The following is a 27,822-nucleotide window of genomic DNA, read 5'->3' on the forward strand; positions in this document are numbered from 1 at the left end:
CTATTTACTATTATTTTTTGTACTTTTTAAAAAATTTTCTTTAAAAAAACATTTTTTTAAATTGGGGAATGTTGGTGAGCAGTGTGTTTTTCCAGGGCCCATCAGCGCCAAGCCAAGCTGCCATCCTTCGATCTAGTTGTGGAGGGTACAACCCAGCTCCAAGTCCAGTCACTGGTTTTAAATCTTTAGTTGCAGGGGGGCGCAGCCCACCATCCCATGCGGGAATTGAACCAGCAGCCTTGTTGTTGAGAGCTTGCGCTCTAACCAACTGAGCCATTTGGCCACCACTCTGGCTGCTCAGCAGCAGCTGGTTGTCTTCAATCTAGTTGTGGAGGGCGCAGTTCACTGGCCCATGTGGGAATCAAACCGGCAACCATGTTGTTCAGAGCCCATGCTCTAACTAATTGAGCCATCCGGCTGCCCCCACAATGTACTATTGATTGCAACAACACAAACTTATGTGACTGGCTTAAACTCTGCCTCCCCGCCCCCACCAACACACACTGGTACAAAGCACCTGCTCCTTAAATTGCAGCCCATCCCTCTGACCGAACATGCCTGCCAAGATAGAAACAATGAGCTTTTTAAAAAAGGAAAGGAAAAAATATCTTTAAATTCAAAGTGATAAAAGAAGCCCAAAAAGGTCTTACAGTAGTATTTCCATTAATTTTTAATGACTAACTGCTAAGCAGTTGATCCCAAATCCAATAGAAAGGGTGAAAGGAGCAGGCACAGAGACCGGGAGGGTTAAGTTTTAACTCTTCAAGCAGCACCCAAAAAGCACTGGTGTTTGACATGGATCAGGACACCTTGTGGTGTGGCAGAAAACCAACTCAAATTGACTTGAGCAAAATAAATATATTTCAAAAATTGGAAAATATGAAACCAAATAAAACAAAATTTGTTGGCTCGTGAAATGAAAAAGTCCTGAAGAGGACTTGAAGATTTTGACCCCCTCCCTCGTGGCTCCCAAAGGAGGTCCCTCTCTCCTCCCTCAGCTCTGTTTCTTCAGTTTGGGTCTCTCAAAATCCCCCCCAGGCCCAGGCTACCTGTTGGAATTGAGAGGAAAATCAAAGAACAAAACAAATGAATATCTCCAAACATAATCTTGCCAGACACGTAACAGAAACCAACGGGGCTGGCTAAGGGAAAACAGGAAAGTTTATTATGAGGGTGTGTGATGGAGGCTAAGGCTCCAGCCAAGTTCTCCAGGGACTAGGACTTGGAACTGTGACAGTGGCAGGAACCAGGGAGTCGCCTTTCTCTCTTCTCAGTCTTGCTTTTCCCATTTGGCACTTGCACCTTCTTTGTTTCTCTCTCCACACACTGGCTTTTCCTGTCTCTCGGCCCACATAGCAGAAAACGGCTTTCTCACAACTCTCAAGCTTTATATCACCTCCTTTTAGACCCAGTTCCTGGGAAAGAGATTGTGAGCGGATCAGCTAAGGCCAGGGACCAGGGCCCCCCAGTGCAATCAGGGTCTTACCTCCTGTGAGGGAGACATTGTGGGTTGGGCTGATACCCCCACAGTGTCTCCTGTACCTAGATTAAAACTAGTAACCCTTCCCATGGCATCATCCCAGAAACCTCAAGAGGCCCTTGCCCTGGTTTTTGTCCGGCAGAACTGTCCAGGGAGTTGGTGGCCCTGCACTGCAAGTGCAGAAAATTGAGGTGGGCCTGAGCAGCTGCTTCCTGAAGACTCACCACTGGATCCTGAGGGAAGGCACCTTCTCAGGATGCTCCAGTGTCAGCGAGATAGAGGAGGGTCGCTGTGTCCAGGTCTTCATGATGGAGAAGAAGGAGGGTACTTGTCGACTCCGCCTCTCTGTAAGCAAGCTGGGAGGGGCTGCTGGAGCGGCAGGGGGAGGTCTGTGTATGTGGTAGGGTGGGACTGGGAAAGGAGTGATTGGGCACCAGCCCGGACTATTTCCGTCTGGCTGAGGAATAATTCTCCAGAATGGAGTCAAGTCTTAGCCATCAGATCAGTCTTTTGGGGGCAGGGAAGACCATTTCCCCCATCAGATTGGGAATACCCTTATAGATGGTACCATTTTAATGGATGGGGATATTGGTTTCCAAACTTGTTGGCTACAGAACCCTTTAAAATAACAACAATCACAGCCAATATTTATTAATGTCTTATCATGTGCCATGTGCTGTGGGTCAAAATCTCTTTTTTTTTTTTAATATGCATTATCTCATTAAATCTTCATAATAATCCTGTGAAGTTCTCATTTTACAGAGAGTGCTTCTAACTGCTCACCAGGTCTGCTGCCTCCTTTCTCTGGAAGGGAGCTTACATAAAAACCAGATATAGGGTCAGCCGGTTCGCTCAGTTGGTTGGAGCATCATGGTCATAACACCAGGGTTGCCCGTTCAATCCCCGCATGGGCCACTGTGAGCTGCACCCTCCACAACTAGATTGAAACAACTACTTGACTTGGAGCTGATGGGTCCTGGAAAAACACACTTAAAATAAATATAAGTTAAAAAAAAAACAGATATAAAAATAAATATAAAAGCAGGGCAGCTCTGATTGAATGGGGGAAGAGGACGCATGAGGACCCTGCTGGGTCAGCTCTCCCCATCCCACACCCCTTCAAAGAGCCTCTGGGGCTCCCTGGGCTCAGTTTGAAAACTAGTTCATCCTAAAGGAGTAATTTAGTTCTTTCCAGTGTCTACCATTATCTGTAGTTCTGCCACCCAGAGATTCATGGGGTCTCTTGCTTAGGTCATGGATCAGAGTCGGCAGTTTCAACATGGAACAGTTAAGTCCATGGCTATGCTCCTAGAACTCTCTCAGTGTTCTTTATTTAGGTTGGTGCAAAATTGCGGTTTTGCAATTATTTTTAACCTTTTAAACCGCATTTACTGCTTTATTTTATAGCAACAAAACAAGTCATTTTGACTCTTTTTAAAAATCCTATGGAAACAATAGATATATGAATCTTAGGATGAGGACCAAAACTTGGCAATTTTCACAAGCACCCCAGCGATTCTTTTATTTATTTTTTTCCGAGGGATTCTAAAACTTACACTGAAATTTGAGAACCACCAGCACAGAAGTTAAGAACATGGGCTCTGGAATCAGGCAGATGTTGAATTCTGGCTCTGTTTCTTGCTGTGGGAAGTCTTTTATCTTTCTAAGCCTCAGTTTGCTCTTCTGTAAAATGGGACTAATAACAGAACCCTCCTCAGAAAGTTGTGGTCAGGTCACAGTGCCTGGCATACAGTATACCCATGCACTCAGTAAACTTGGGCCATTACTTTTATTTAAATAAACAACTTGCAGCGAATGAGGATGGGTGAAGTTTCCATCTGGGGCACTGAGAGTAACAGCTGCTTCCCTGTCTTTTTTAGATCAACAGTAGCCACACCCTTTATTCCCTGGAGGACCAGTATCTTCAGGATCCCCCTGGCTTCACCAGTACTGACTGCACAATGCTCAGCCTCAGCTGCTTCTACCTTCTGGTGGTGAACATCAGCCAGACCCCCCCACCCCACCCAGTGGTCTCCTTCCTGTGAGTCAGCTGCTTCTCGGGCTAGGCCCAACACCCTCAGGATGTTGGCCTGTGACCCCCACCCTACCCCCATGGCCACCCACCAATTATAGAAACCTGTTAGAGACTCAAAGCATTAGTGGAAGAAAAAAGATGCTTCTATGAAGTAATGCGTTATGGGTTATTTACGTAAATTACCATGTAGTAGGAGGGTTTGATGGCTTCAAGGGTCCTAGGTCTGGTGATCTATGAGGTGGCCCCTCACTTTTTAGGAGGTCCAGGAGAAAGGTTAGCAGGTTTGCTCCTCCTCTTCCCTTATTCTCTATGGCTACCAGTGCTCAGTGACCTCAGGTGCAAGGCAGAAGGTAAGCGTCCCTCCCTCTGGAGTCTCACTCCCACCCCTCTCCAGATACAGCACCATCCATGTTCTGGACACTGGGGACACCATCATCATCCTGGGCATATTCACGGACCCTCAGCTCTCATCTCCACTTGAGAATAGACCAGTTCCCCTTGGCAAGCCTCTCTATGTGCTCCTTAGAGCCACAAACAGTGATCCAGACAGATTTGCCCTGGTGGCCAATGAGGTCTTTGCCAGCACCAACATCTCCAGGACAGGAGCTGTTAAGGCCTCCCACCGCTTTTGTGAAGGAGAGGTAAGTGTCTGTCAGGCCTTGATATCCTTGTGCTGGGTGCTTTTGTATCTACGAGCACAGATCCTCTGTATCTCTCCTCTGTATCCCTAGTACATAAAAATTGGGAGAAAGTAAGTACTGGGTGAATATTTGTTGAATGAATTTAAGTGTTATTATTGTTATTCCCATTTTGCAGATGAGTAAATTAAGGCACAGGGAAATTCAGGCGTGTCCAAGATTACAGACAATAAATAACATTCATTCCTTTTATTCTTCCCTCAAACAATTATTGAGGGCCGACAATGATAAAAGTAAAAAACAAAAACAAAACTAACATTCAGAATGCTATACACTGTTATACGTTTGACATGCATTACATTTACTAGCTAATAATTGCTAATACTAACACAGCATTTACCCCATGCAAGTCACTGTTCAAATCACTTTGCATATATTAACTCATTTAAGCCTCACAACACACTGAATGAGATAGTTATATTTTACATATGGAAGAACCGAGGCTCAGTTCACACAATTGTTAAGTAGCTGATCTTACTAAGTGCTGGGGACACAGAGATAAGTAAGGCTAAATCGTTATCCTCTAGCTCATGGTCTAGGGAAGAAGCTGGGTCTCCTGATTTCTAGGTTGTATTTCATTAATATTAACAACAACTCTTCACAGAGCACAGTGAATCATTCATTACCTCATTTATTCTGAAAACAGCCCAATGACATACTATTTCCCCCACTTTACAGAGGCGGGGATTAGAGAAGGCTCAGAGAATTAAATTTCCTTCTGCCCATGGACTCTACACCACAGGTCTATCCAAATATTACCAGTTATAGTGAAGGGGTTACATTTAGGTATTGTCACCTCAAAAACAGTCACTATGACAATATTGTGGACAGTTCAGATCACTATTTCTGAGTTCTTTAGTTCAGAATTGTTGATGTCTATCAGAGTTTGCCACTAATCCCTACATTGCTACCAGTAACTGAGGTTTCCTTTTTCAATTGGAGTAGTTATTGCTAATAAGTGATCACTGATAAACTATGCTCAGTCAAGAAACAAACTTTACTGAAAGGAGAGAGCCTTAGGAAAAATAATAACAAAGAAAAATAAAAGGTCATCTCGTCATGAATTACTACCACCACACCATCAAAATAATAATAGCAAGGAGGAAAAAGGGAAGGAGAAGAAATAAAAAGAGGGAGGGAGAAGATGTTTTTTAAAAGGAAGAAAAAGTAAAGGGGAAGGGGCAAAAATATTGTCTTCCTCTTAGGATTGATGTGAGGATGAAATGAAATAAGGCATGTAAAGTTCTCAGCCAGTGACCCAGCATCTACACCCACACAGGACAAGCACAAAAGGGGAAATCAATGTTTGTCCATCCACACCGCGGGCTCCTAACAGGGTGAGGCTGCCTCTTCCCACAGCTGTCCAGTCTGCAACCGGCAGCTCTGGGGTCTTCGGGCCAACAGGGCCTCTCTGGAGGTAACGCTGGCCTTCAACCTGTTCCGATTAACCAGTGATACGCTCTACCTGCACGGCCGAGTGACCGTGTGTGAGTGCCAGCCGGTAAGCAGGCAGCCCTGAGGTGGTCCCGGCCGTCGCTGCAGCTCGGGGGTGGTCAGCCTGGGAGCCGGGGAGCCGGACTCCTTGCAAAGAGGTTGTTCTGGGGGCGGGACTAAGGAGGGACCTGGAGGATGGAGGTCCGGGGGACTGGCCTATCCTGCCAGGGGCGGGGCTGAGGGAACGGCTTGTGGAGGTGATTGACTTAAAGGGCGATAGTTTGGAGCCCAAGGTCTTGTGGATTGGTGAATTCACAGGGGCTATCAAGGGTCTCCCACAAAGGCCTGCCCTAGTTGGGGTAGGGAGGAGCTTCGCCGCCCATATGCTTGTGTCTCCCGCAGACCTGCAGTTAGAAGAATCCTCCTGGGAGGAATGGATCCTGGGAGATCCCAGCGCGGGAGGACCCGGAAAGCGGCGCTGGCTGGATGGTGTCCGGGCCCATCCGAATAAACGGTAACTGGATCATCCGGGGGCCTCCCTAGCTCCTCTTCCAGAATCTCCCACTGACCTGCTCTGAGACCATGACCCTTCGCTGAGGCCCTTCTCCCTTCATGCCCCCGCGCTCCTTCCTAAATCCATCTCCTCAAGCCCATATCCCCCTCGTCTCCCCCTCTGCCCTGAAGAGGTCCCCTTTCCTCACCCGGTCCTTTTGTGACTCATTAAACTTCTAGTCTGAGTCGTCTCTGCTTCTCTCCTCCCATTCTCACCTTTCCTACCACATCAGATCACTCTTCTCCCAGACTGTTTGTTCCCTGTACCAGCGTGCTTTTTGTAAATCCTGCTTGCTGGTCTGGAACAGTCTTTCTCTTTTTTCTATTCCACGAATCCTCCCAAGCTCCCACCCTCAAGGGAAAGCCTATCTCCTTAGTAAGTCCCGTTTTATTAGAGGCAGAAGGTTCATCACATCCCTCTGAGTCCCAGCTTCAACAAGGGATCAGCCCTTTTGCTCACTTTTGATGAAATGATGGGAGTATGCTGGCCTTGTCCTGTCAGGATGGCTTCTCAAGCTCAATCTTTCTATGTGGTTTCAGAGTCCAGTGCCTCCAGCAGCAGGAATTTGGCAGGTATGGTACACAGGGATTGCTGTGATGAAGTTCTGATGGTTGCACCAGGGCCGGGAGGCACACAATGGGTTCTGGCATGTGCTGGTCTTGGATCCTGTGTCTGTTCCACTCTGTGACTTGGGAGAAGTCAGTTTACCCTCTCAGAGTCTCAGTTTCCTTAGCAGTACATGGCAGAGTTGTCATTGTGGGGTTGTTGGTAGTCTTACGGTCGAGGTAAGAACATCCAAACCTGTAGAGAATTTTTACGAGTTTATTTGAGCCAAAACTGATGACAATTGCTGGAAAGCAAGATCTCAAATGCTTCAGATAATTCAATTTTTGCAGTTTCTTTTATGCATTTGAAATTAAGGAGGGGATTGCATTACAGGATAGTTAACAAGGTTATGTGCTCTTGAGGGTGGTTACCACTTATTTCTTAGGTGTGTTAACCTAGATAAACAAAAAAAGGGCTTGCCGAAGGCCAAGAGAAAGCTTTTACTAAAGTTATATGCCTGGGGCCTAACCATCAGGACCTCCCCAGTTAGGTATTTATGATCAGACCATCCTGTGAGATTACTTAGAACCCCCTTTTCATCCATAATAGTTCGAGTTTTATATCTCATCAAAACCTGAGACTATCCAGAAAAGTTTTAGGGTAGGAGTTGAAATTTCAGGATAGGGCCAGACAGGTGACAATTGAGGGCTTTGAGTAGGGTCTACATTGAACTAGAGAGTGCATTTCATTTCTGTATCTCCACCTGCCTCACTCCCACTCCAATGGAGGGACTGGCACACAGTCCCAGGAAAGCTTCGTTGAAAGAATTCATGAATGGATTACTAAATAATTCCCCAAAATGGAATATCTAAGCATAAAAAGTTCCCAGTCTCTCAAAGCCACCTAATTCTGTTTTATAATAATTTTTTTCTTTCCTGCAGGATCCTGGATGGTTATCTTTCTTTCGATGGTGATAAGCTGGATGCTGGGATAAAGTCCTGCTCCCCCAAGTCCAGCCTTTGGCCTCTAGTTGCCTGAGGCAAGGGTGGGGTGAAAGAAAATTTAGGGAGAGACAATTATTGTCTAGTACCTTAAGGTGTATGGCCGCTGAGCCTCAAGCTGTGCTTCCTCATCCCAACTTCCCATCTTTGTCTGGAACTCTTCCAAGGGCAGGATTGAGCTGCTCAATATTGTAGGGTCGGGGCAGAGGGTATGGCCAATAAACAGCATGGAATTCTCCTACTTTGTCTGACTCCTTTTCTGTGTAATCTGACCACAAAGCTTCAGTGCTTTATGAGGAATAGGGTGTGTATGTATGAAAAGTCACTTTATTCTTCATGGGTCTTAGTTCCGCCATGTGTAAAATGAGTTTTACCAGATGATCTCTGCTTCAACATTGGGACTCTATGACTCTTGTTCCAAGGAGAGTTCCTGGGCCTTGACCAGCTGGTCCTAAATCTTCTTTCTTCTGCAGAGTGGGCAAGAGGTATTCAATTTCAGAATTAGGATTAAATGTATCCATATCATATCCTGACCATTAACTATTTCTAACATCGCCTGGTAAACTCCCCCTTTCTAGTAGAGGGTGAATATAGGCAGCAGTGTTTGTGCTATCCTTTATTCATTCAAAAGCAAGCTGGAATCTACTATGTACCAGTTCCTGTGTTAGGCCCTGGGAATTCAACAGTACACAAGACAGTCTTTGACCTTACTGAGAGGACAGCTGAGTGCAGGAATAGGTTGTGTGGACCAGGCTTTATTAGTTAGCAGAGCTGGCACTTTCACAAAATCCCAAGAAGGCCCTGTGCCTCTTTTTGTTGTTTGTTTTGCTTTTGAACTATATTTATTGATATCTATGATCATTTTAGAAATGAATTTCTTGGGAAATAATTTTAATACAATCAACAAAATAAAAGTTAAATTTAAGTCTTCACATTTCATTTGCAAAAACTTTTCTTGTCACTTAATGCTTTAATTTAAAGCATTTAATACTCGCAGTGACCCAGACCACACCATAACTCCTAGTCACAACCTGACCCCCAACTTCAGGTGGCAGTACTGCCGGGGGTGGGGCAGGTTGGGTGGGATTCCGGAACGATTTTCCTTGGCCGCCAGCCTCTCGATCTGCACATGCCCAGTAAGCTACTCCAGGCTTGGGTGAACTGGGCTCCGCCCAGAGACCAGATCCAGCCACGGGCAGAGGAGAAGGCTTGGAGGGGCGGTGGGGTCATGCGCAGAGAGATCCGTCCGCTCGAGGCGCTGAGGGCAGAGTGCAGGGGCGGGACACCGGCGCAGTCCGACTCCTGATTGGTCGCAGACGGGCAGAAAGGGGCGGGGCAGGAGCAACGCGCGACCTGGCGGGTGTGCAACGACCGTTAGGCTAGCTGAGGGACGAAATCTCCGCCTGCGGCCGACGTGGTGGCCGCAGTTGGTACCCCTGAGTGAGGCATTTCGCCATCCGCTATCAGGTCCACGTAAGTCCTCCATGCCTCGGGGCCCCAGTCGGACTGACAGACTCTGCCCCACCTTGGAGAGCCCCGGAGGAGCCTCAGACACGCGCGACCTACCTCTGTGGGGGACCGCGGGAGAGCGAAAGCGCATGCGCAGAGCGACTCTGCGGTACCCCCTGGGTCTCCCTGTGTGGGCTTCCTAAAAATAATGCCACACACCCGCCCCCTCGTGTTTCAGTCTGCTCCCCGCCTCTGTCGTCGTTCACTCCACAGCAGTTGTACCTACGTAAAGACAGGCCCTATGCCAGTCGCCAGGGGGACGGCAGTAACCACGGTCCTTTCCCTCATGGAGCGCACAGTCCCGGGAGAAAGTGGACGTTAAGTGGCTGATTCCTCGGTTAGCACTCAGTAGTGTAGGGTGGAGAAGTACTAAGAGCACAGAACTGAAGGTTCTGATGTAGCCCGAGCGGGCACGGAGCCCTGGCTGAGGAAGTGAAGTTTGAGCTGAGATTTGAAGGATGAATAGAGAATTAAGGTTGGGGGGCCAGGAGCACTTGTGAAGGCGCTAGCCTAGGGTTCTGAGCCGGCGCGATTTTGCTACCTAGGGGATACTGCATAACGTCTGGAGACTTTTTAATGATCACAGCTCAGGGATTGCTCCTGGCATTTAGTGGGTAGAGGTCCGGGATGCTGCTAAACGTGCTGCGGTGTGCAGGACGGCCCCCACCACAAAGACTTAATGCGACCTGAGTCAGTAGTCCTGAGATTGAGGAACCCTGCTCTCGACATGGAGGAGCTGGTGCTTTGGATGAACTGCAAGTTTAGTGTGTTAAAGCTTATTTGTTCGGTAGAGGGTATTCAGCACTTCATTAAAATAAGCCGGAAGAATCAGAGTCCTGTTTGTCTTTTATGCCAGTATATTTCCACCACATGGCACAAAGCCAGGCATATAGTAGGCACTCAGTAAATTTTGGTTGATGCATTGAGTACTGTGTGCTAGGTAGGGGAGGAGTGGTGATACAGGATGAATAGGGTAACCATGCCTCATTACTTGCCCCTAGGCCTTGTCTATTTTATGATGGTCTGGTGGTGGTGTATGTTTCAGGACTTGTTCTTTGTAAAGGCAACTTCTTGGCAATGATGTGGCTTGTTGTTGTTTTTTGTCGTTTTTAAAATTTTTATTATTACCGTAGTTAAAAAGTATGGAACGCTTCATGAATTTGCATGTCATCCTTGCGCAGGGGCCCTGCTAATCTTTTTTGTATCGTTCCAATTTTAGTGTATGTGCTGCCTAAGCGAGCACTGGCTTCTCTTTCTTTAGACCTGGTTTAATGAATGATCAAGGCCATGAAAATAGTGTAAGGGTGTGAGATTCTTAATGTATCTGTATCAGCTGTCTGTATCCCTTCAAATCCTCTGTGGTTCTCTCAACAGCTGCCAAGTGTGACGTTCCACACCAAGATTATAATTCTTCAAGGGGAGAAATACTTATAACAGTCAAAATTGAATTCTTGGTTAGCAACTTGGGAAATAGAGCCTGGGCGGTGACCAAGGGCAAAGTGAAATTATATGAACTGCCCCTGCTCCTAACTGCTCTGGGGCGTGCAGATCTGGCTGTGTTTGAGGCAGAGAAACTTGTGATGCCTTAGTAACATTCTTTATTTCTCTTTGTCACACACAGAAAGAATGTCGATTAGACTTCTATAGCATTAGAGCACAATCCTGACTTTGAAGCCTCTTCCTAGCCATATGACCTTCACCTTTCTAAACCTTTATTTTTTCATCCAGAAAATCATAATAATGGTAACTACCTCATACATTTGATGTGAGCGTTAAACGTAAGACATGATACCTACAGAGTGTTTAGCACAGTGCTTGATGGGTAGTAAGTACTGAATGCATGTTAAATTTGTTGAGCAAATGAATATTTCTATAGTTTGAAGGGCTTAGAAGAGAACCCATAGATGTTGGGTGCTTTTTTTCTGTCTGCCTCCATTCATTCCTACCTTTCTTGTTTTTTAAAAAAATTTTATTGGGGAAGGGGAACAGGACTTTATTAAGGAACAGTGTGTCCTTCCAGGGATTTTTCCAAGTCAAGTTATCCTTTCAATCTTAGTTATGGAGGGTGCAGCTCAGCTCCAGGTCCAGATGCCGTTGTTAGTTGCAGGGGCCGCAGCCCACCATCCCTTGTGGGAATCGAGGAATCTAACCGGCAGCCTTGTGGTTGAGAGCCCACTGGCCCATGGTGGAATCGAACCGGCAGCCTTTGGCGTTAGGAGCACGGAGCTCCAACTGCCTGAGCCACCAGGCCATCCCTGGGAGTTCTTAATTGAGATAGAATTCACATATCATAAAATTCAGTTTTATGTGTGTACAGTTCATTGGTTTTAGTATATTCACAAGGTTGTACAGTCATTACCACTATCTAATGTCAGAATATTTTAATCACCCTGGAAATGGTTTCTTTTGGGGGAATGGAGAGTGACTGCTAATGGCTATGGTTTCTTTCCAGAAGAGAAACCATATCCATTAGCAGTCATTCTGCATTTCCCCACTACCCTCTTAGTCCCTGGCAACCGCTAATATACTTACTGTCTCTGTGGATTTGCCAGTTCTGGACATTTCATATAAATGGAGTCATACAATATGTAGCCTTTTGTTTGGCTTCTTTAACATCATGTTTTTAAAGTTCATCCGTGTTGTAGCATATATCAGTACTTCATTCCTTTTTATAGCCACACTTAATTATCCATTCATCAGTTGATGGACATTTGAGTTCTTTCTACTTTTTGGCTGGTATAAATAATGCTGCTATGAGTATACGTATACAAGATTTTATGTGGACCTATGTTTTTATTTCTCTTGAATATATACCTAGGAGTGGAACTGCTGAATCATGTGTTTTCAGCAGGTAACTCTGTGTTTAACTGAGAGTTCTTTAGTCGTCCTCTTTTCAATTTATCTGAATTTGGAAAGGTATCAGAATCTAGTGGGCCTATCATTTTGTTCTACTTTAAAGAAAGGGATGAAGAAAAAGATTTTAATATTGACTATTTGATATTACTAGTAGGTAATCCAATCTTTTTGTGTCACCATTACCACACTGAATGATACTAGCCATAAATTGAAGGTTTTATGACTGAAAAAAAGCTTCTTTTACCAAGTATACGAAAACCTGAGATTTCTGTTGTAAATGCAGTGAATTAGTGTGGGCTTGGGTTGTTGTTACTAAGATAAAACTATAGATGTCAGTATAGTACATTAGAGGAATAGTACCATATAGCCCTTTTTTCCCCTCCAAAGCTTGAATTTCACCTCTAAGAATTGTTCTGTCGGTAGAGTTGGTCCCGGCTGTACGGAATTCAAAGTTTCTAAATTTATACTTTATCCTCCAGGGACCATACTGTGCCACCTTTATTGACATAAACTGCCAAATACAATAATAAAAACATTAATAAAGCACTTAATACATGTCAGGCACTGTTGTAAGTTAATTCTAAATGATTTAACATGAATTACTTTCTGTCTTTAGCTCATTTTTATATGAAGGAACTAAGGCACAGATATTAAGAAATTTGCCCGGTTATATAGTGAATAAATCGCTAAGTCAAGTTTTACACCCAAGCTGTCTGATCAAGAGTCCATACTCTGAACCACTTCTCTGTACTGCCTCTCAAGTGCTCTACAAATATAAGATATATTTGCTATTACTGGTTAGTTAATTAAAGCTTTGTGTATATAAATAGTCATCAGACTTCTGCTGAAGTCTCAGAACTTACCGTTAGATTCAATATAAATGGTTTACGGAGTGGGGAAATGGGAAGAAAACCTCATGTTCCCAGTTGAGGAATGGGGTTCTGCTACTGACTGAGAATTCTGTCCATCTTTGTGCATCATATGACATCATATCACGGGAAGAATCGGAATTCATTTCATGTTAATCATAATTAAAGCTATAATAGTTAATTGTTGGTTTGGTTTCTTAGTTCTTTCTCCACCCCAACCCTCCCATCCTGTGTCCCATGGCAGAAGATCCATGGCAAAGTTTATTAATTAGAAGTAATCTTATTTTTATTTTTTGCAACAATTGGAGGGGTTCTATGACCATATAGGATCAGTATTGGGAATCTCTGATTGGTTCTAGGTTTTTCTCCTTGCTTTAGGAAGAGAAGTAGAGGTGGAGTATTGGGAATTCGTTTGCCTTAAAAAATATCCTTAGAACTACTGCTTGAGCAACACTAACCAAAGTGTCCACTTGTATAAATTGTTTGGGCACCCCCTGTATATTTTAATGCACAGGGGAACATTAAGATATTTAAAATGAAACTCCCAAAGGTAAATTAAGTAATGCTAGAACATACTCAAATAATCTAAATAAAGGAAGAGGAGGAGAAACAGAAAAAACAGAGGAGACATGTAAAAAAAATAAGATTGTAAGAAGATATCCAATCATATAAATAACAGCATTAAACATTAATAAATTTGTGTCCTTTAAAAAAAAAAAAATATATATCCTTAGGAGTAAAACATGTGGAAGAATACTTGAATACTGTGTGGTTTTGACAGTTTCAGTTGAATGGGAATGAGTTACAGGGAATTAAAAGATAGTGGAAAGCTCTGACTGGTTATTCCTTCATTCTACAGTTGGCTGGAATAACTGTTGGTGGCCATGCAGGAAAAATATCCAAGTGAGAGGATCTCTCATGCCACTTCACCAGGTGAGTAGTCAGTTTTCTGGGTTAAAATCTGACCTTTGCTCTGTTATTTCATAACAGAAATTTCCTTTGAAGGACATACTGAGCAAACAAGAATTCACTGAAATGCTGGTATTAAAGGAACAAAAATAACGTGGGGCTATGTTGAATAGAAAAACAGGTCTCTCTGAGAGAACCTCTGTTTATCTCTGGTCCTATATGGCTTCCAACAAGACCATGTGATTGATTGAAAGGGGAGGACACATAAAGGATTGGAACAGAATGACTTTGGAAAATAGTCCTATTTGAAATCAGAAAAACACAGCATAAATTACTGTGTTCTATGTTGTCTTTGTAGTCGTGTGGGTGGGTCAGTCATCTGCTAGCCCACAAAGATTGGAATTCTTCTTGAATGTCAACAGTCTCAGTTGTGTTGTCACTAGACTCAGGAATTCATCTTTAGAATGGATTGACAAGTTTTTGAAAGCTCAGTAGATATATGAAGTAGATATATTAAGTATACATATATAGTAAACATAAATATATACACACACTCAATAGACAAATAGATATGGTATATACAAATAAGAAGTAGCGTTATAAAAATAACTTTTTGAATTCTGTAGTATTTATGAAGAAAAGGATATATTTTATTCAACTAAGGGTATGTTTTATTTAACTTTAAAATCCCACAGTGCCTTATAGCAGACATTTGGTTGATATTTGTTATATTCTCCTAGGCACACTGCCTTGCATATAGTAGGCACTTTGAAAAGCATTTGTTAAAACAATTTGAGATTCATACAGCAAATATGTATAGAACATCTGTTATGTGCCGCACACTGTCTTAGGGCTGGATTATACAATTTCTCATGGCAATTATGTGTACAGTGCAAGTTTTTGGAATGTAGCAATTCCTAACAGAGTTCAACTGCTTTTCTGATGGCTTTGTCTTCAGAAGTCTCTCATTTGATTAATAATGGTTTAATATTTGATAAGGATGCTGCTGGTAGGACATGTGACAAAACAAAAATACTTCAGCTTTCAACTTGAATTTTGAAATAACCATAAGCTTTTATAACTACAGCAAAACATACTTTTATTTTAGCAAATGTCTCTGTAAAATTGATGTATGGACTGGGTACGTGGAAAAAGTGGTAGAGGTGAAGAATGGAAGATTAGTAGTATTAATAATAATGGATTGGTTTCCAGTAGGAGGCCAGGAACATGGTAATAGAGGCCCTTAATCAATTTTCACTGTTTCAAAAGGTCTGGCAAATTGTACACTGACTAGAGAGATAATACCATATAGACTCATTAAGAGGTCAAATTTCTTTGCTTCTGGCTACAGTTACACTAACTTAGTATAGTAACACTGGCTAATCTTATGCTAATCATAAGCTCTGGTTATTGACTATGTCTTTTGTTAAAGGTTATTACAGATTACCGCGTGTATATAGATTCTTTCAAATCAGGCAGTCCACTGTGACCCAGAGAATAAAAGGAGTCATTGGGGAAAATTAGGTTTTCTTCAGTAGAAAGCAGAAGTAAAGGTAGCAAAAAAGAAGCAAAAGTAGAAGGAGTTAGGTTAAAAATACAGGAAAATACCAAATTTGGAAGATGGGAATAAGATGATTTGTGTTCAGATATCATTTGCTTCCCACTAGATGAAAGAGTCTGTAGAACTATATTTTTTTATTTTAACTTAAACTCTGATATTTTAAATGAATAAGTAGCTGCCATTACCTTTTTGTTTGTTTGTTTACATGGATCATCAGATACAATTTAGAAAAATTATAGTGGTTTTTTTATAAAATAGTTTGAATTTACTTTGCTAATATGTTAGTAAATCGGTATTTATTGAACACTTCCTACATACCAGCCCTTAAGCAGTAACATAAATTTCATCAGTCTTGTATCTTACCTACTAAGAAATTTTAGTGGTTTTTTGTTTGTTTGTTTGTTTCTTTTTTGTGTGCGTTGCCCTCAAAAGCTCTTTGGGTTGACTTCACCTTGATCTGGATTCACCCTGCCCATGAGGGTACCGTAGTTCAATCAAACAGTGATTTTCAACGGGACTGGACTGCCTTTACCCTAGGGAGCATTTGGAAACATACGGAGTGTTTTCAGGTTTCACAGTCATGGTGGGATGGAGTGAGGGCTACTACTGGCATTTATGGATGGGGACCAGGGATGCAAAACCATCTTGAAATGTATAGACTACACATTGAAGAATTGTCTTGCCCAGAATGCTAACAACACCTGCTGAGAAACCTTGTAAGAGGAAAGACTGTGGGTATTGGAATCAGAACAACCTGGGTTCAAATCTCAGCTTTATCCTCTGTAAAATAGGGATGATAATACTTTTCAGTTAAGTAGGCAGATGAGATCATGTTTGTAAAGTGCTGTGGCTTCTAGGTTTCAAAAAATGGTAGTAGCTATTAAATATTACTGTTTTCCACCCCAGTTTTCCTGGATTCTTACGAGGTCTTATTTCTGTCTTTGAACATTCTCATCTCTCATGCTATTTCCATTTAAAATGAACAAACTCAGAGTTGCTGAAATAGGCTCAGGAGAGAGAAAGGGTTGGGGTGCTGCTATTCCTTCATAGGTATAAGCGATTTTTTGAAAAACAGTTTTGTGGAGTTACATTAGCTGGTTCACACTAAAGGTGAGAAATGCCACTTGTTTCAGGTCCCAGTGTGATTCAGAAGGGCAGTTCCCTGGGGACCGAATGGCAGACACCGGTTATCTCAGAGGCCTTTCGGAGCCGCTTCAGCCGCTGTTCAAGTGTAACCGACAGTGCGGACACAGCCATAGGCACATCGTGCTCAGACATTGCAGAGGGTAAGTTTGGATTAATGATTTGATTGCCAATATGTGTTGTCTTTCAGATTGTGTTCCATGTGTATTGTCATTTCCAGAATATTCCTAAGTCAGTCCATTCAGGAAGGAGTCTGCTTGGTTCTTCCTACCTCATGCTTCTCATAGCTGGTCCCTTCCTCTCAGTTTCTACTGTTTGTCCTATCTCAAACAACTTTCCAATAGATTTCTTGGCCTCAAATCTTTCCCTCTACTGCCAGATTAATCTTTCTGAAAGCCTAATTTCATGGTTTCCCTTTCCTGCAAATCCTCAATTGTTTCCATTATTTGGAGGATAAAATTTAGAGGCCTAAGATCACAGAACCTAAGTTCTGTGATCTGGCCCTGTTCCACCTATTCAAACATATTTCTTACTGTCGTGTCTTACTATGCTATGAAAGTGGAGAACTTTTTGACACTTGAGCTCTCCTTTATTCTGGGCTTATTTGTGCTGTTCTCCTCTTGCCCCTCCCAGCTATGTTGATCTAATTTTTCAGGATCTAGTGAAGTGTCTAATAGGACTTTTCCCATCCATTCTACCATTACTGATCTTCCTCTGTACAACCTTATATCTTTATTGTTTCTGCCACTTGTTTTTGCACTGGAATTAAGTAATAACTGCCAGGTAGTACTTTACAAGAGTATTTTGTTTTTCATTTAGATGGTGAGTTCTTAGAGGGCAGAGGACCTAATGATAATAATTAATTACTATTTATTAAATACTTTGTGATGGATACTGTACTGAATTTTAAAAATATTTTTCATTAATGCCTTTAAGAACTCTAGGCAATATTTTATTTTCATTTTACAAATGAGAACACTGAATTTCAAAGTGATTAAATTAGTTGATTAAAGTCACAAAACTAGTCACTTTGGTATTTTATTAGATATGACACCTACTAGATGGCTATAAACAAAAAGATAATAACAAGTGTTGGTGAGAACATAGAAAAATTGGAACCTTTATGCATTGCTGGTGGGACTGTAGAATGTTACAGCTGCTTTGGAAAGCAATGTGGCAGTTCCTCAAAAGGTTAAACATGGAGTTACCTTGTGACTCAACAATTCTACTCCTAGGTTTTGACCCAAAAGAAAGGAAACCATACATCCACACAAAAATTTGTATATGAATGTTCATAGCAGCATTATTCATAGTAGCCAAAAAATGGAAACAACCTAGATGTCTATTAACTGACGAGTGGATGAAAGAAATGTAGTATATCCATACAATAAAATACTACTCAGCAATAAAAATAAATGAAGTACTGATGCATGCTGCAAAATGGATGAGCTTTGAAAACATTTATGCTTAGTAAAAAAAGCCAGACTCAAAAGACCATATATTGTATGATTCCATTTTTATGAAATGTCCGAATAGGCAAGTCTATATAGAGATAGTAGATTAGTGATTGCTTAAAGGGAAATGAAGCGTGACTGTCAAAGAGGTTTCTTTTTAGGGTGATGAAATTGTTCTAAAATTGATTGTAGTGATGATTACACAACTCCAATTATGTACTAAAAACCATTGAATTGTACACTTCAAGTAGGTGAATTGTATACTCTGTGAATTATATCTCAGTAAAGCTGTTTATTTAAAAAATATATAAATGTTTGGATAAAGTGAAAACGAAAAAACAAACACATCTACTGCTAGTACTGACTCCTAGATACCTGTCATATCATTTTAATCATTTGACAGCTGTGTGGGCACAGTGCTCAGTAAATGTGAGTAGAGTTGAATCATAAATTTTCAGGTAGGCAGGACTTTAAAAATCACTTACTCCAGTTCCTTTTGGTTTGAATAACAAAAATTCCTCAAGGGGTGTCCCATTTGGGAGACCATCTCAGGGATGATGTAGATGCCTGATCACTGCACTGTACACCTGAAGCTGAAGCTGAACAATAATGAATGTCAACCATAATTTTATATATATATACATATATATATGTATACATATGTATGTATATGCTTACAAGAAACAGAGTACAACATTAGGAATAGAGACAGTGGAAATGTAATGGCTCTGTGCAATGTCAGAGGGATAATGGATGGGGGGCGGGGGGTTCACACAGTGTGAGGGATACAAATGATAAACGTCTAAGTATTACTTTGTCTTGTGCACTTGAAACTAATAAAAAAAAAATTCCTCAAGGGGTTAAGTAATTAACTTGCCTAATGTCACACAACTAGTTATCAGATTTGGGTCTCCCAACTGTAGTAGTGTTTCCATCACTTGTGTAATCAAGTATTTGTTACTGTATTTTAGTTATGACTTGTTAAAGTTTTGTTTACATGTGCAGTCATGGATCCTTTTTCATTTTGACTAAATAACAGGTTTTTCAAAATCAAACAATGGTCTGGATTTTTCCCCCAATTGAATTCACTAGCTGTATTTAATTCAGCCAAATTGCTAACATAGATTGTATGTGTGACTGTGTGCTTTTTATTCCTTTGGGGAACTTTATATATATTTTTTTGTAGTGCACTCTTTTTAAATTTTAGTAGCCTTGATATAGTGGCCAAAGCCATTGGTCTAGAAGTTTCTTTTAAAGGATCCAAGATGTCTTTTTTGCCATGTTTGTTACATACCATGATCTTCACTTTGACCTTCATTCTTGCTCCTTTTGTTCATGAATTACCTTGGTTTATTTGGAGCTCAGTTGACAAGGACCCTATGACTGGTATAAAATATAGTTCATTGTTGCATTTGTAAATTAATCAGGCTTGCTTCTGATTCCACTCTCCACTAAGGTGTTTTACCTTGAAGATTCTCAAGGGACAGGGTAGAGGTGGATACTGGAGAGCTCAGAAGGCTTTCAGCTCTTTGCTAAAGATTGAAATAGTTACTGATTTAGTTCAGACTACCATACATCATAAACCAGTAAGGGATATAGACAAAGTGGTCAAGATTTAGCAATAGCTAAATCTATCCCTTACCAAGAAGGGAAGATTGCTAAAAATAATGTGGGGGTTTTTTGTTTTTGTTTTTGTTTTTTGAGGGGGGTGAGGAGAGAGGATGTAGGACGGGAGAGGAGAGATTTAGAGAGAGATCGGGCAATTAAGTTCGTGAACGCATCCTAGAAAAAGTGCTACATGCCTCATTGCTGAATATCACTATGGTCACATTCGAAGTGCTCCCCTTGGGAAGCTATGCACTGATGCCAGCGCCTAGTCCACCCTTCAAAGCAATTTTGGAACTCTTTCTGGAATGGCCATCAGAGCTGTCGTCGTATTACCCTTGATGTCCTGAATGTCATCAAAATGCCTTCCTTTCAATATTTCCTTTATCTTCGGGTAAAGAAAGAAGTCACTGGGGGCCAGATTGGGTGAGTAGGGAGGGTGTTCTAATACAGTTATTTGTTTACTGGCTAAAAACTCCCTCACAGACAGTGCTGTGTGAGCTGGTGCATTGTCGTGATGCAAGAGCCATGAATTTTTGGCAAAAAGTTGGGGTCATCTAACTTTTTCACGCAGCCTTTTCAGCACTTCCAAATAGTACACTTGGTTAACTGTTTGTCCAGTTGGTACAAATTCATAATGAATAATCTCTCTGATATCAAAAAAGGTTAGCAACATCATTGCAACAAGTTCACGAACTCAATTGTCCTTCAAGTATATCCTTAAAGTGGCAAAAACCCAATGATTTTGGGAACTGTAGACTTCTCTAAATAAAAATCCCTTATCCTATACAAGACATTTTGACAGCCTTTGAAAATTGTACAAGATAGTGACCCCTTTGAAAATAAGTGTTGCTATTTTGATTCAAAATGTTCTAAAATGCAAACCAGACTTAAGGTGTAGCTTGAAGTTTTATAGCAGTTTGTCAGAATCAGGTAGTTTTCTTAATATAAATAAACCTAAAAGACAAATATTGACAAAGACCTCACTTTATTCTATCACCCATAGATGGACCACACTCACTAGAAAATTAGAAAAATGATATTCTCCTGGGTCAGTTGGTACCTTTCTTCTTGGCTTTGGTTTTTGCATATGTACTACTTTGGGGGTTATGAGCTCAAAGTTGCATTTGGTGAGTCTTGAGAGAGAGAGGTGCTGTGGATGGAGCTGGAAGGAGGTGATACTAAGTTCAGCGTAGTCACAGCCCCTCATATGCCACAATCTCACCGTCTCCTGGTCCATAATTATGCTTTGGGAGCAGGAACTGTTGGTGAGAGCGGATATTATGTTACCTTTATGGAGGATTTCAAGTAGAGAGCTTACTAGTCTCGGAAGTCTTCCTCACCATCAGTCTAACTTGTTGCCTAGTCCTAAAATTAAGTTGTGGGACATTAAAAACTGTGTCCTTTGACTCTGAAATGTCCTTTGCTTTTGGTCCTGAGAGACTGATGCATGTTATCAGAAATTACTGTGTTTTTTTGTTTTGTTTGCTTATTTTGTATGGCTTTTTATATATCCCCAAGATCATTTGAGTATAGGAAATTAGATACTCTGCATACATTATAAGGGATAATTTAGCTTGCCTGTGTTTTTGAAGAGGTGAAAAGATGGTAGCTCATCTAGACTCATATAATTCTGGGAAAGGTTATAGATCTGTCTTCATTAGCTTAGTGTGTTCTGTGTTGGTTGATGAAAAGGAAAAAGAGAAACAAATTGGCAGTCCACTCTTCATGGTAGATGTGCTTGGTTTGGAAAAGAGTGCTGGACATAATTGCAAAGGGAAGACATTTATATTCCTTGTTCCTTACTCACTTTTCTGCCTGTTGAAGGTAACAGGTATGTTTTCTTGTTTGCTTGCAGCCCATTACCCTGGCACATTAGTTCTGTGACCTTGTTGTCTTCTTCAAAATAGCACTTGGAAGTTGGAAATTTGTAGAAATGTGAACCTTCTGCAGCAGAGCTAATCAGAGTTGTCTCCCAACACTAGGAAAGAGCTAAAGGGAACATAAGTCCTTTATGTTTCCTTATGAAGGAAAAGGGAAAATCACAGTTGGATACAAATAAGCGGGTTAATAAAAGGCAAAATATAAAATAGAGGATTTCACTGTGTAGCCACTTGAGAGTGCTCACTGTGCTAGAGCGAAACCTGAGAGCTACTAAGAATAACTTCACATATCCAGGCAGTCGGTTCTGGTGAGTGGGAGAGAGAACAGAATCCCGATTCAGATGCTGTCCTCCCTGCCTTGGATACAGAGCAGCACCATCCGCTTCGCCTATTCTTCAGATAGTTTAGATTCATTGCTCGCCTTCACGGGGGCTTTTGGAGGTCACACAGGATTCTTGTAGCCCTTGGAAAGGATTTTGTTATTAGATTGGATGATAGCTTAGAGGTGCCCAGCTCCCAGAAGACTAGGACCTAATCCGTTTCCCTTAAGTAAGTGATTTTTTTTTTTGAAGTTCAGTTTTCAGCTTTGTTTGTTGACTGGCAAGATTTTTTATTCAAATACAAGAGACAGAGTGTAAGTTAAAAATGAAGCCAGTGTTGCTTTTTGTTGGCTTACCTTGTGAATGGCATTTGAGACCCTAAACACACCTCTCCCAGTTAAGCTGTTGTGTCTTTCTGCCTGATACTTGTGATGACAGTGCCCTCTCTCCCTGGTCTCAGGACAGGCAGAGAACTGTGACATAGCAGCCAAACTCAGGACAGTTTCAATTTTGACTTATGGAAGACTATTCTCTCCACAGATTTTTGCAGCTCAAGTAGCAGCCCTTCTTTCCAGCCCATCAAAAGCCACGTAACCATTCCAACAGCCCATGTGATGCCTTCTACTTTGGGGATCTCTCCTGCCAAGCCAAATTCTACACCTGCCGGACCCTCTGCCTCCAAATTCCCTTTGTCAGGGTTGGCTGAAAATGCGGGGATGACAAGAAATGGAGACCTAGGTGCAATGAAACGTTCTCCAGGCCTATCTAGAGATCTCATGTATCTTTGTGGTGCTGCTGGAGAAAATGGAATTGAGCAGTCCTGGTTTCCAGCAGTGGGCCATGAAAGAGAAGAGATGAGAAAGTTTGATGTTCCCAGTATGGAGTCTACCCTCAATCAGTCGGCGGTGGTGGAGACACTTTATTCAGATCCGCACTACCGAGTCCACTTCCACAACCTAAGAAGCGACCCAAACAAGGAGTTATACAAAGTGTTGCCTGAGACCAAGAAGGCACCAGGCAGTGGGGCAGTATGTGAGCGGAACGGACCACACCCTAGCAGCAGTGGGCATGTGCTGCCTCTGGGACTCCAGCCTGCTCCTGGGCTCTCCAAGCCTCTACCCTCTCAGGTGTGGCAGCCAAATTCTGACCCGTGGCACCCTGTCGAGCGATCTTGTGAGCTCAGCACTTGTCGGCAGCAGCTGGAATTGATCCGTTTACAGATGGAGCAGATGCAGGTAGAGGCCCTTTCCTTAGATTTTGCAGGTTCTGTGCAGATCTTAGAACTATATAGGTTTTGTCCTATAAGTTTGACTCTAAAGAAAACATTTGTAAGAAAGAGTGAAGATGTTTGTAGATAGGAAATGAAGGCTTGTGACTGCCGTCGAATCTGTTGGTTGTCCAATTAAATACCAGATAGGTTCTCCAAAGTAGAGGGTTACAATGGAAAACCCAAAAAGTCACTAGGCTAGGTACTTTTATATATAGAATCTTATTTAATCCTTATAGCACCCTGCTGAGGTATATGTAGAAATTTATTAGTTTCTTAGAATAAGTAATCTGTCCAGGGTCACAACTGGTAAGTGGCAGAGCTAGAATTTAAAAGCCGTCTGTGAATCCCTGTGTTTTTTCCACTATAACACTTTTATGTTTAAAAAAGAAAAAGCCCTTGTGCTGCGTAAGAGTGGGAAGGAAAGACGCTGGACATACTCTTCTTTTCTGGTTGGTGAGGACATCTTAACTGTTGACTTGTCTCTGCTGCCAGATAATGAAAGATAACTGACCTTTTCTTAGAAACTAGAGCCTTTCTGAGCAGTGTCCAGTTGGCAGAAATCTCCCTGGCAGGTTCTTTCCAGTCATGCATCAGAGCTAAAATTATTTCATAAACACTGGCCTTCTCAGGCTGAGCTAAAGTGAGCCTTGATTACACACCCAGCTGGGTACTGCTCAGGTGTTTTCAGGTGTCTGTGGGTCAAGATCAAGTCCCTCTGGACCTGCTTGTCTTTTCAGTTTCAGAATGGAGCCACCTGCCACCATCCCGCTGCTTTTGCTCCTTCACTGCCCACGTTAGAACCAGCACAGTGGATCAGCATCTTGAACAGTAATGAACAACTCCTGAAAGAAAAGGAGCTCCTCATTGACAAGTAAGAGGGCAAGGGGTGCCCTAGGGCAGCTTTTGTCCTCCCAGACCCAATGAGGGCAACTACGGAGGTCTCTTCAAGGGCAGCACATGCCCCTCTGTTTAGGCCCATTCCTTGCCTCATGGCAGGGCTAGGTTGATAAGCAGCTTAGTCCTTATCTGATTAATGTGATAGGCCAGCTGTGTACCTCTGCAGGGGCCCTGGGGAGTGCCTAAAAGGGGCAGCTGGTTCTTTGCAGCTGATATTGCTCATTTCCCCTCATTCAGCTTTCTGATTTGCTCTCCTTCAGCAAAACAGCCCTGCCCAGAATCCAAGGTTCTTGCATACATAGTATGGATTGTACCCATGTAAGGAAGTGGGGGCTCATACTGCAAGTGACTTAGTGTCAGAACCCCAGACCACTCTACTGGCTTTTGCAGGCAGAGGAAACACATCTCTCAGCTGGAGCAGAAAGTGCGAGAGAGTGAACTACAAGTCCACAGTGCCTTTTTGGGCCGCCCTGCCCCCTTTGGGGATGTCTGCTTGCTGAGGCTACAGGTGAGCATTGGCAGCCAGGTTAGCCCTCTGCATGTCGTAACTCAGTATCTTCCCTATGCTTCTCACTGTTCGGTATCCAGGAGATAGAAAAGGGACCAAGTGATGTCAGGTGTCCATCCTCAAAGTAGGCATCCTAATTATAAAGCATCCTTATTCTGCCCTTATGGGAGCAGAAAAGGCTTGAGGGTAGAATCAGGTGAAGTTCAGATGCCTTGGTGTCAAGACATAACTTGGAAGAAAAGAAAGAGCAAGGTATATTGTAAGGTCCTAGATTTGGGTGATGTTCTGAGAAGTCTTAATCTGCCAGCCCTGGCCAAATGGAAGGGAGGCAGAGGTAATGGGGGACTTAGAGCCATTTTTCATTTTTATCTTCCATGTCTAGGAGCAACTGAAGGAAACCATATTCTCACTGAGGTCAGTGGCTCAGAAGAAGCCTGCTTTGTTGACCAAGCTTCTCTGCAATTTGGGTTTTTGAGTGATGGGATTAGACAGATTATAGTACAGGCCTCAAGGGCCTGTTAAGACAGTATTTCATCTTGTAGAATCAGAGTGTTAGAGAAGGGCCCTTAGATAAAATGTAGTTCACGTCTCTGATTTACTGATAAAAAAGAGGAAGAAGAATTTGCCTAAGATCATACAGAGAATGAGTGGAGGAGACCCAGGCCTTGAGCCCAGGTCTTCTGATGGCTTGTCCTGTGTTCCTTTAATTATACCAGGTATTGCTTTAAAGCAGTGGTTCTGAAATGTCAGTGGCCATCAGAATCACCTGGAGGGCTTTTAAAAACAGATTATTGAGACCCGACCCCAGAGTTTCTTTCTGATTTAGTGGGCCTGGGAGTTGGGCTCAAGAATTTGCATTTCTAACAAATTCCCAGGTGATAGAGATGCTGTTAGTCCTAGGACTGCATTTTGAGAAGCACTGCTTGAAGGAATTCTTAGTGAATGATGGTATTTGACCACGAAGTCTGCTGGGATAAGTAAAATACAAGGGATTATAAGGGTAGGGAACAGTTATATATTGAGAATCTTTGCAGGAATTGCAGCGAGAGAACACTTTCTTACGTGCGCAGTTTGCGCAGAAGACAGAAGCCTTGAGCAAAGAAAAGATCGAGCTTGAAAGGAAACTCTCTGCTTCAGAAGTTGAAATCCAGCTCATCAGAGAGTCACTCAAAATGGCGTTGCAGAAGAATTCAGAGGAGGGCAAGAAACAGGAAGAAAGGGTGAGCTAAGGAGCTGATAGCTCTCTAATTCACAGAGGAGTTGGTCAGCCCTCTCCTGCCAAACCCTAAGCAGTTTCTGGCCCCCATTCTTGGAACCAGGAGGAGCCAATTGGGTCAGACCCTACACTGACTTCTCATGCAGGACTTGTCTAATAGATACGGAACCCTTACTTTCGGCTTCATCTCCGCAAAACTACTACACTTAAAACCCCTCACTGCTCCAAGTTGTAATGGGCCACCAGCTGGCCTACATGGAAAACCAGCCTGGGCAGTTATGCCAGACGGTACTGTTGAAAGATGTTTAAATACCTGTGATAAATCTACATCATTCAGCATGGTTTCTCTTCATTCTACCTAAAAAGGAAAGAAGAATTCCATGTATGCAGCCAGTTTTGGAGTTTTTACATTCTTGCCAGTGCTCTTAGAATTGCCTTAGGGTGAGACTGGTCATCATAAAAGGAGCTCATTTAAAACCTTTTGGTTCTGTTCACAGCTTGCAGATGTTCTTGGGGGATCCGTTTAGTAATGTTTGGTTCTGGACCACTTACATCAAAATAAACAAGAGCAGTGCGTCTTAAACTTTAACATGCTTAAGAATTACTTGGAAATCTTATTAAAAATGCAGATCCAGCTTCGGTAGCTCTGGGAAGGGAAGGGGCCTGAGATCCTGCTTTTCTAACAAGTTCTCAGGTGATGTTGGTACCATGCACAGCAAGGACTTTGCGGCTTGTGAAAAACTAAACTTATAATCAAAGTAATACATATATCTAAGTTAAATAATTAAATACCAACATGTTTATAATAAAACTTAGTGGTTCTGTGCCTGGCCCACTCCACAAAGATATCCATCCTCAACTCTTCTTTTTCTCCTGATATACGAGTATATACCTCTATATTTGAATAGTATTCTTCTCTTGTTTTTTGTTTTTTCTTTTTGTTGTTTTTGTTTCATGGAGGCAATATCTTATCTCTCTGGCTATACTGATGATATTTTTTGGGATGTCTACATCTACTTGTGTTTTTTTCTCGTTTCCTTCAGGTACTTTTTATTTTATATTAGAGGCTTGGTGATCCTTGAATGAATGGACACTTAAGAGTGTCCATTTAAAAGTGAAGTAGTTAAAAGCTGGGTGGAAGCTCTGGGTTCCTGGTAGTTGCTGGTGGACTTGACTGTAGGATGATTAGACTAAAGCGTCATTTCAGTTTCACTTGGGAACCCTCAGATATCGGTATCTGAATGTCTTATCTCACTCTCTGTAGAAGAGAATCTTTAGCCTGCTGCCAGGTGGGGAGGCTGGGAGCAGGAATGCTTTTGGCCTTTAGGTTCTGGACACTGAGAAGGAAATTAGGTTTAGAGTCCTGCGGTTCTGTGCATAGATTTTTGTTTACATTTATTTTCAACCCAGTGACTGGGTCCCTCTGCTATGATTGATGTCCCTGAGTCTGGAATCTCTCATGTGATTTTTCCAGAGAGCAGATCTCCAGTCTGCTGTTGGAGAAACCTGGGTGAGGATATATCCAGCTAACCTGTACATAGACTTTCAGTAAGTCTTCCTATTTTTCAGGTCTGTGCCTGGTAACCTACCTCAGAGGTACCTGGCGCCTTGAGTACAGAGGTTCTAGGGGGTTGTAAAGGGCACATCATTTACCAGATTTGAACCCCCACTGCGGATTAGCACTCTGCTCCAAGGCGCTTAGCCCCTCACCCCGTCCACTTTCATCTTCTGAAAACACGTTGAAGTATCTCGTATACTTTTGTCTCCTTCTCTGGTGACTTTTTAAAGTTATTGCTTTATTTCCTTCCTGTCATTTTAGAGATGTTTTGGGGAGAAAAGATCAATATCTGTGGTCAGTAAACCATTTTTTAAATTCAAATTTCGTTATCAGCATTTTCATTAAGCTTCTCAGGTGATTCTAATACATATTACAGCGTGAGAATCACTGATTCAGAGCTTGAAGAGAACAGATTGTATCTGGTATAAAACGTTGGGCTTGATATTCAGGGATTTGTCTTCGTACTGTCTTACCTTTCATTAAAGTAGTAAATTAGGCCTGTGCCTCCTCTTTGGCA

General features: G+C 42.3%; 2 protein-coding genes, 1 long non-coding RNA gene and 1 other non-coding gene across 10 annotated transcripts in view; 2 read left to right on the forward strand and 2 right to left on the reverse strand.

The window, feature by feature from the left end:
- Positions 1 to 1,143: 1,143 nt before the first annotated feature.
- On the reverse strand, positions 1,144 to 1,816 carry LOC148755505 (uncharacterized). The gene is made up of 2 exons (XR_016018578.1): positions 1,705 to 1,816; positions 1,144 to 1,415 (listed from the first exon to the last, which is right to left on the reverse strand). It is a non-coding gene; the product is annotated as an uncharacterized LOC148755505 (long non-coding RNA).
- LOC148755506 (uncharacterized) lies at positions 1,362 to 7,985 on the forward strand. 2 transcript variants are annotated; one of them, XM_088790604.1, is made up of 7 exons: positions 1,362 to 1,827; positions 3,361 to 3,521; positions 3,910 to 4,156; positions 5,573 to 5,630; positions 6,050 to 6,161; positions 6,740 to 6,772; positions 7,688 to 7,985. In XM_088790604.1, exons 1-7 carry the CDS (start codon positions 1,786 to 1,788, stop codon positions 7,782 to 7,784), a joined length of 750 nt encoding a protein of 249 aa, XP_088646730.1. In that variant the 5' UTR covers positions 1,362 to 1,785; the 3' UTR covers positions 7,785 to 7,985. The 2 variants fall into 2 exon arrangements, with proteins under 2 accessions (XP_088646730.1, XP_088646731.1); XM_088790605.1 differs by lacking the exon at positions 6,740 to 6,772.
- A 1,089-nt stretch (positions 7,986 to 9,074) lies between these two features.
- The window catches only part of CEP85 (centrosomal protein 85), a 29,094-nt gene continuing 10,346 nt past the window's right edge, over positions 9,075 to 27,822 (forward strand). The window contains exons 1-7 of one of the 6 annotated variants that reach the window (XM_088790607.1): positions 9,075 to 9,220; positions 13,841 to 13,914; positions 16,585 to 16,737; positions 22,397 to 23,091; positions 23,864 to 23,997; positions 24,414 to 24,531; positions 25,566 to 25,751. In XM_088790607.1, coding sequence (XP_088646733.1) covers positions 13,866 to 13,914; positions 16,585 to 16,737; positions 22,397 to 23,091; positions 23,864 to 23,997; positions 24,414 to 24,531; positions 25,566 to 25,751 — 1,335 coding nt within the window. In that variant the 5' untranslated portion in view covers positions 9,075 to 9,220; positions 13,841 to 13,865. Of the gene's footprint in view, positions 9,221 to 13,840; positions 13,915 to 16,584; positions 16,738 to 21,846; positions 22,086 to 22,396; positions 23,092 to 23,863; positions 23,998 to 24,413; positions 24,532 to 25,565; positions 25,752 to 27,226; positions 27,296 to 27,822 lie in introns of those variants that run through there. The other 5 variants (XM_088790608.1, XM_088790612.1, XM_088790609.1 and 2 more) reach the window with 5 other exon arrangements.
- On the reverse strand, positions 10,393 to 10,499 carry LOC148755508 (U6 spliceosomal RNA). The gene has a single exon (XR_016018805.1). It is a non-coding gene; the product is annotated as a U6 spliceosomal RNA (small nuclear RNA).

Source organism: Rhinolophus sinicus, chromosome 14 (assembly GCF_057876585.1).
Source record: "Rhinolophus sinicus isolate RSI-liver-muscle chromosome 14, RSI-T2T, whole genome shotgun sequence".
Taxonomy (NCBI): Eukaryota; Metazoa; Chordata; class Mammalia; order Chiroptera; family Rhinolophidae; genus Rhinolophus; species Rhinolophus sinicus.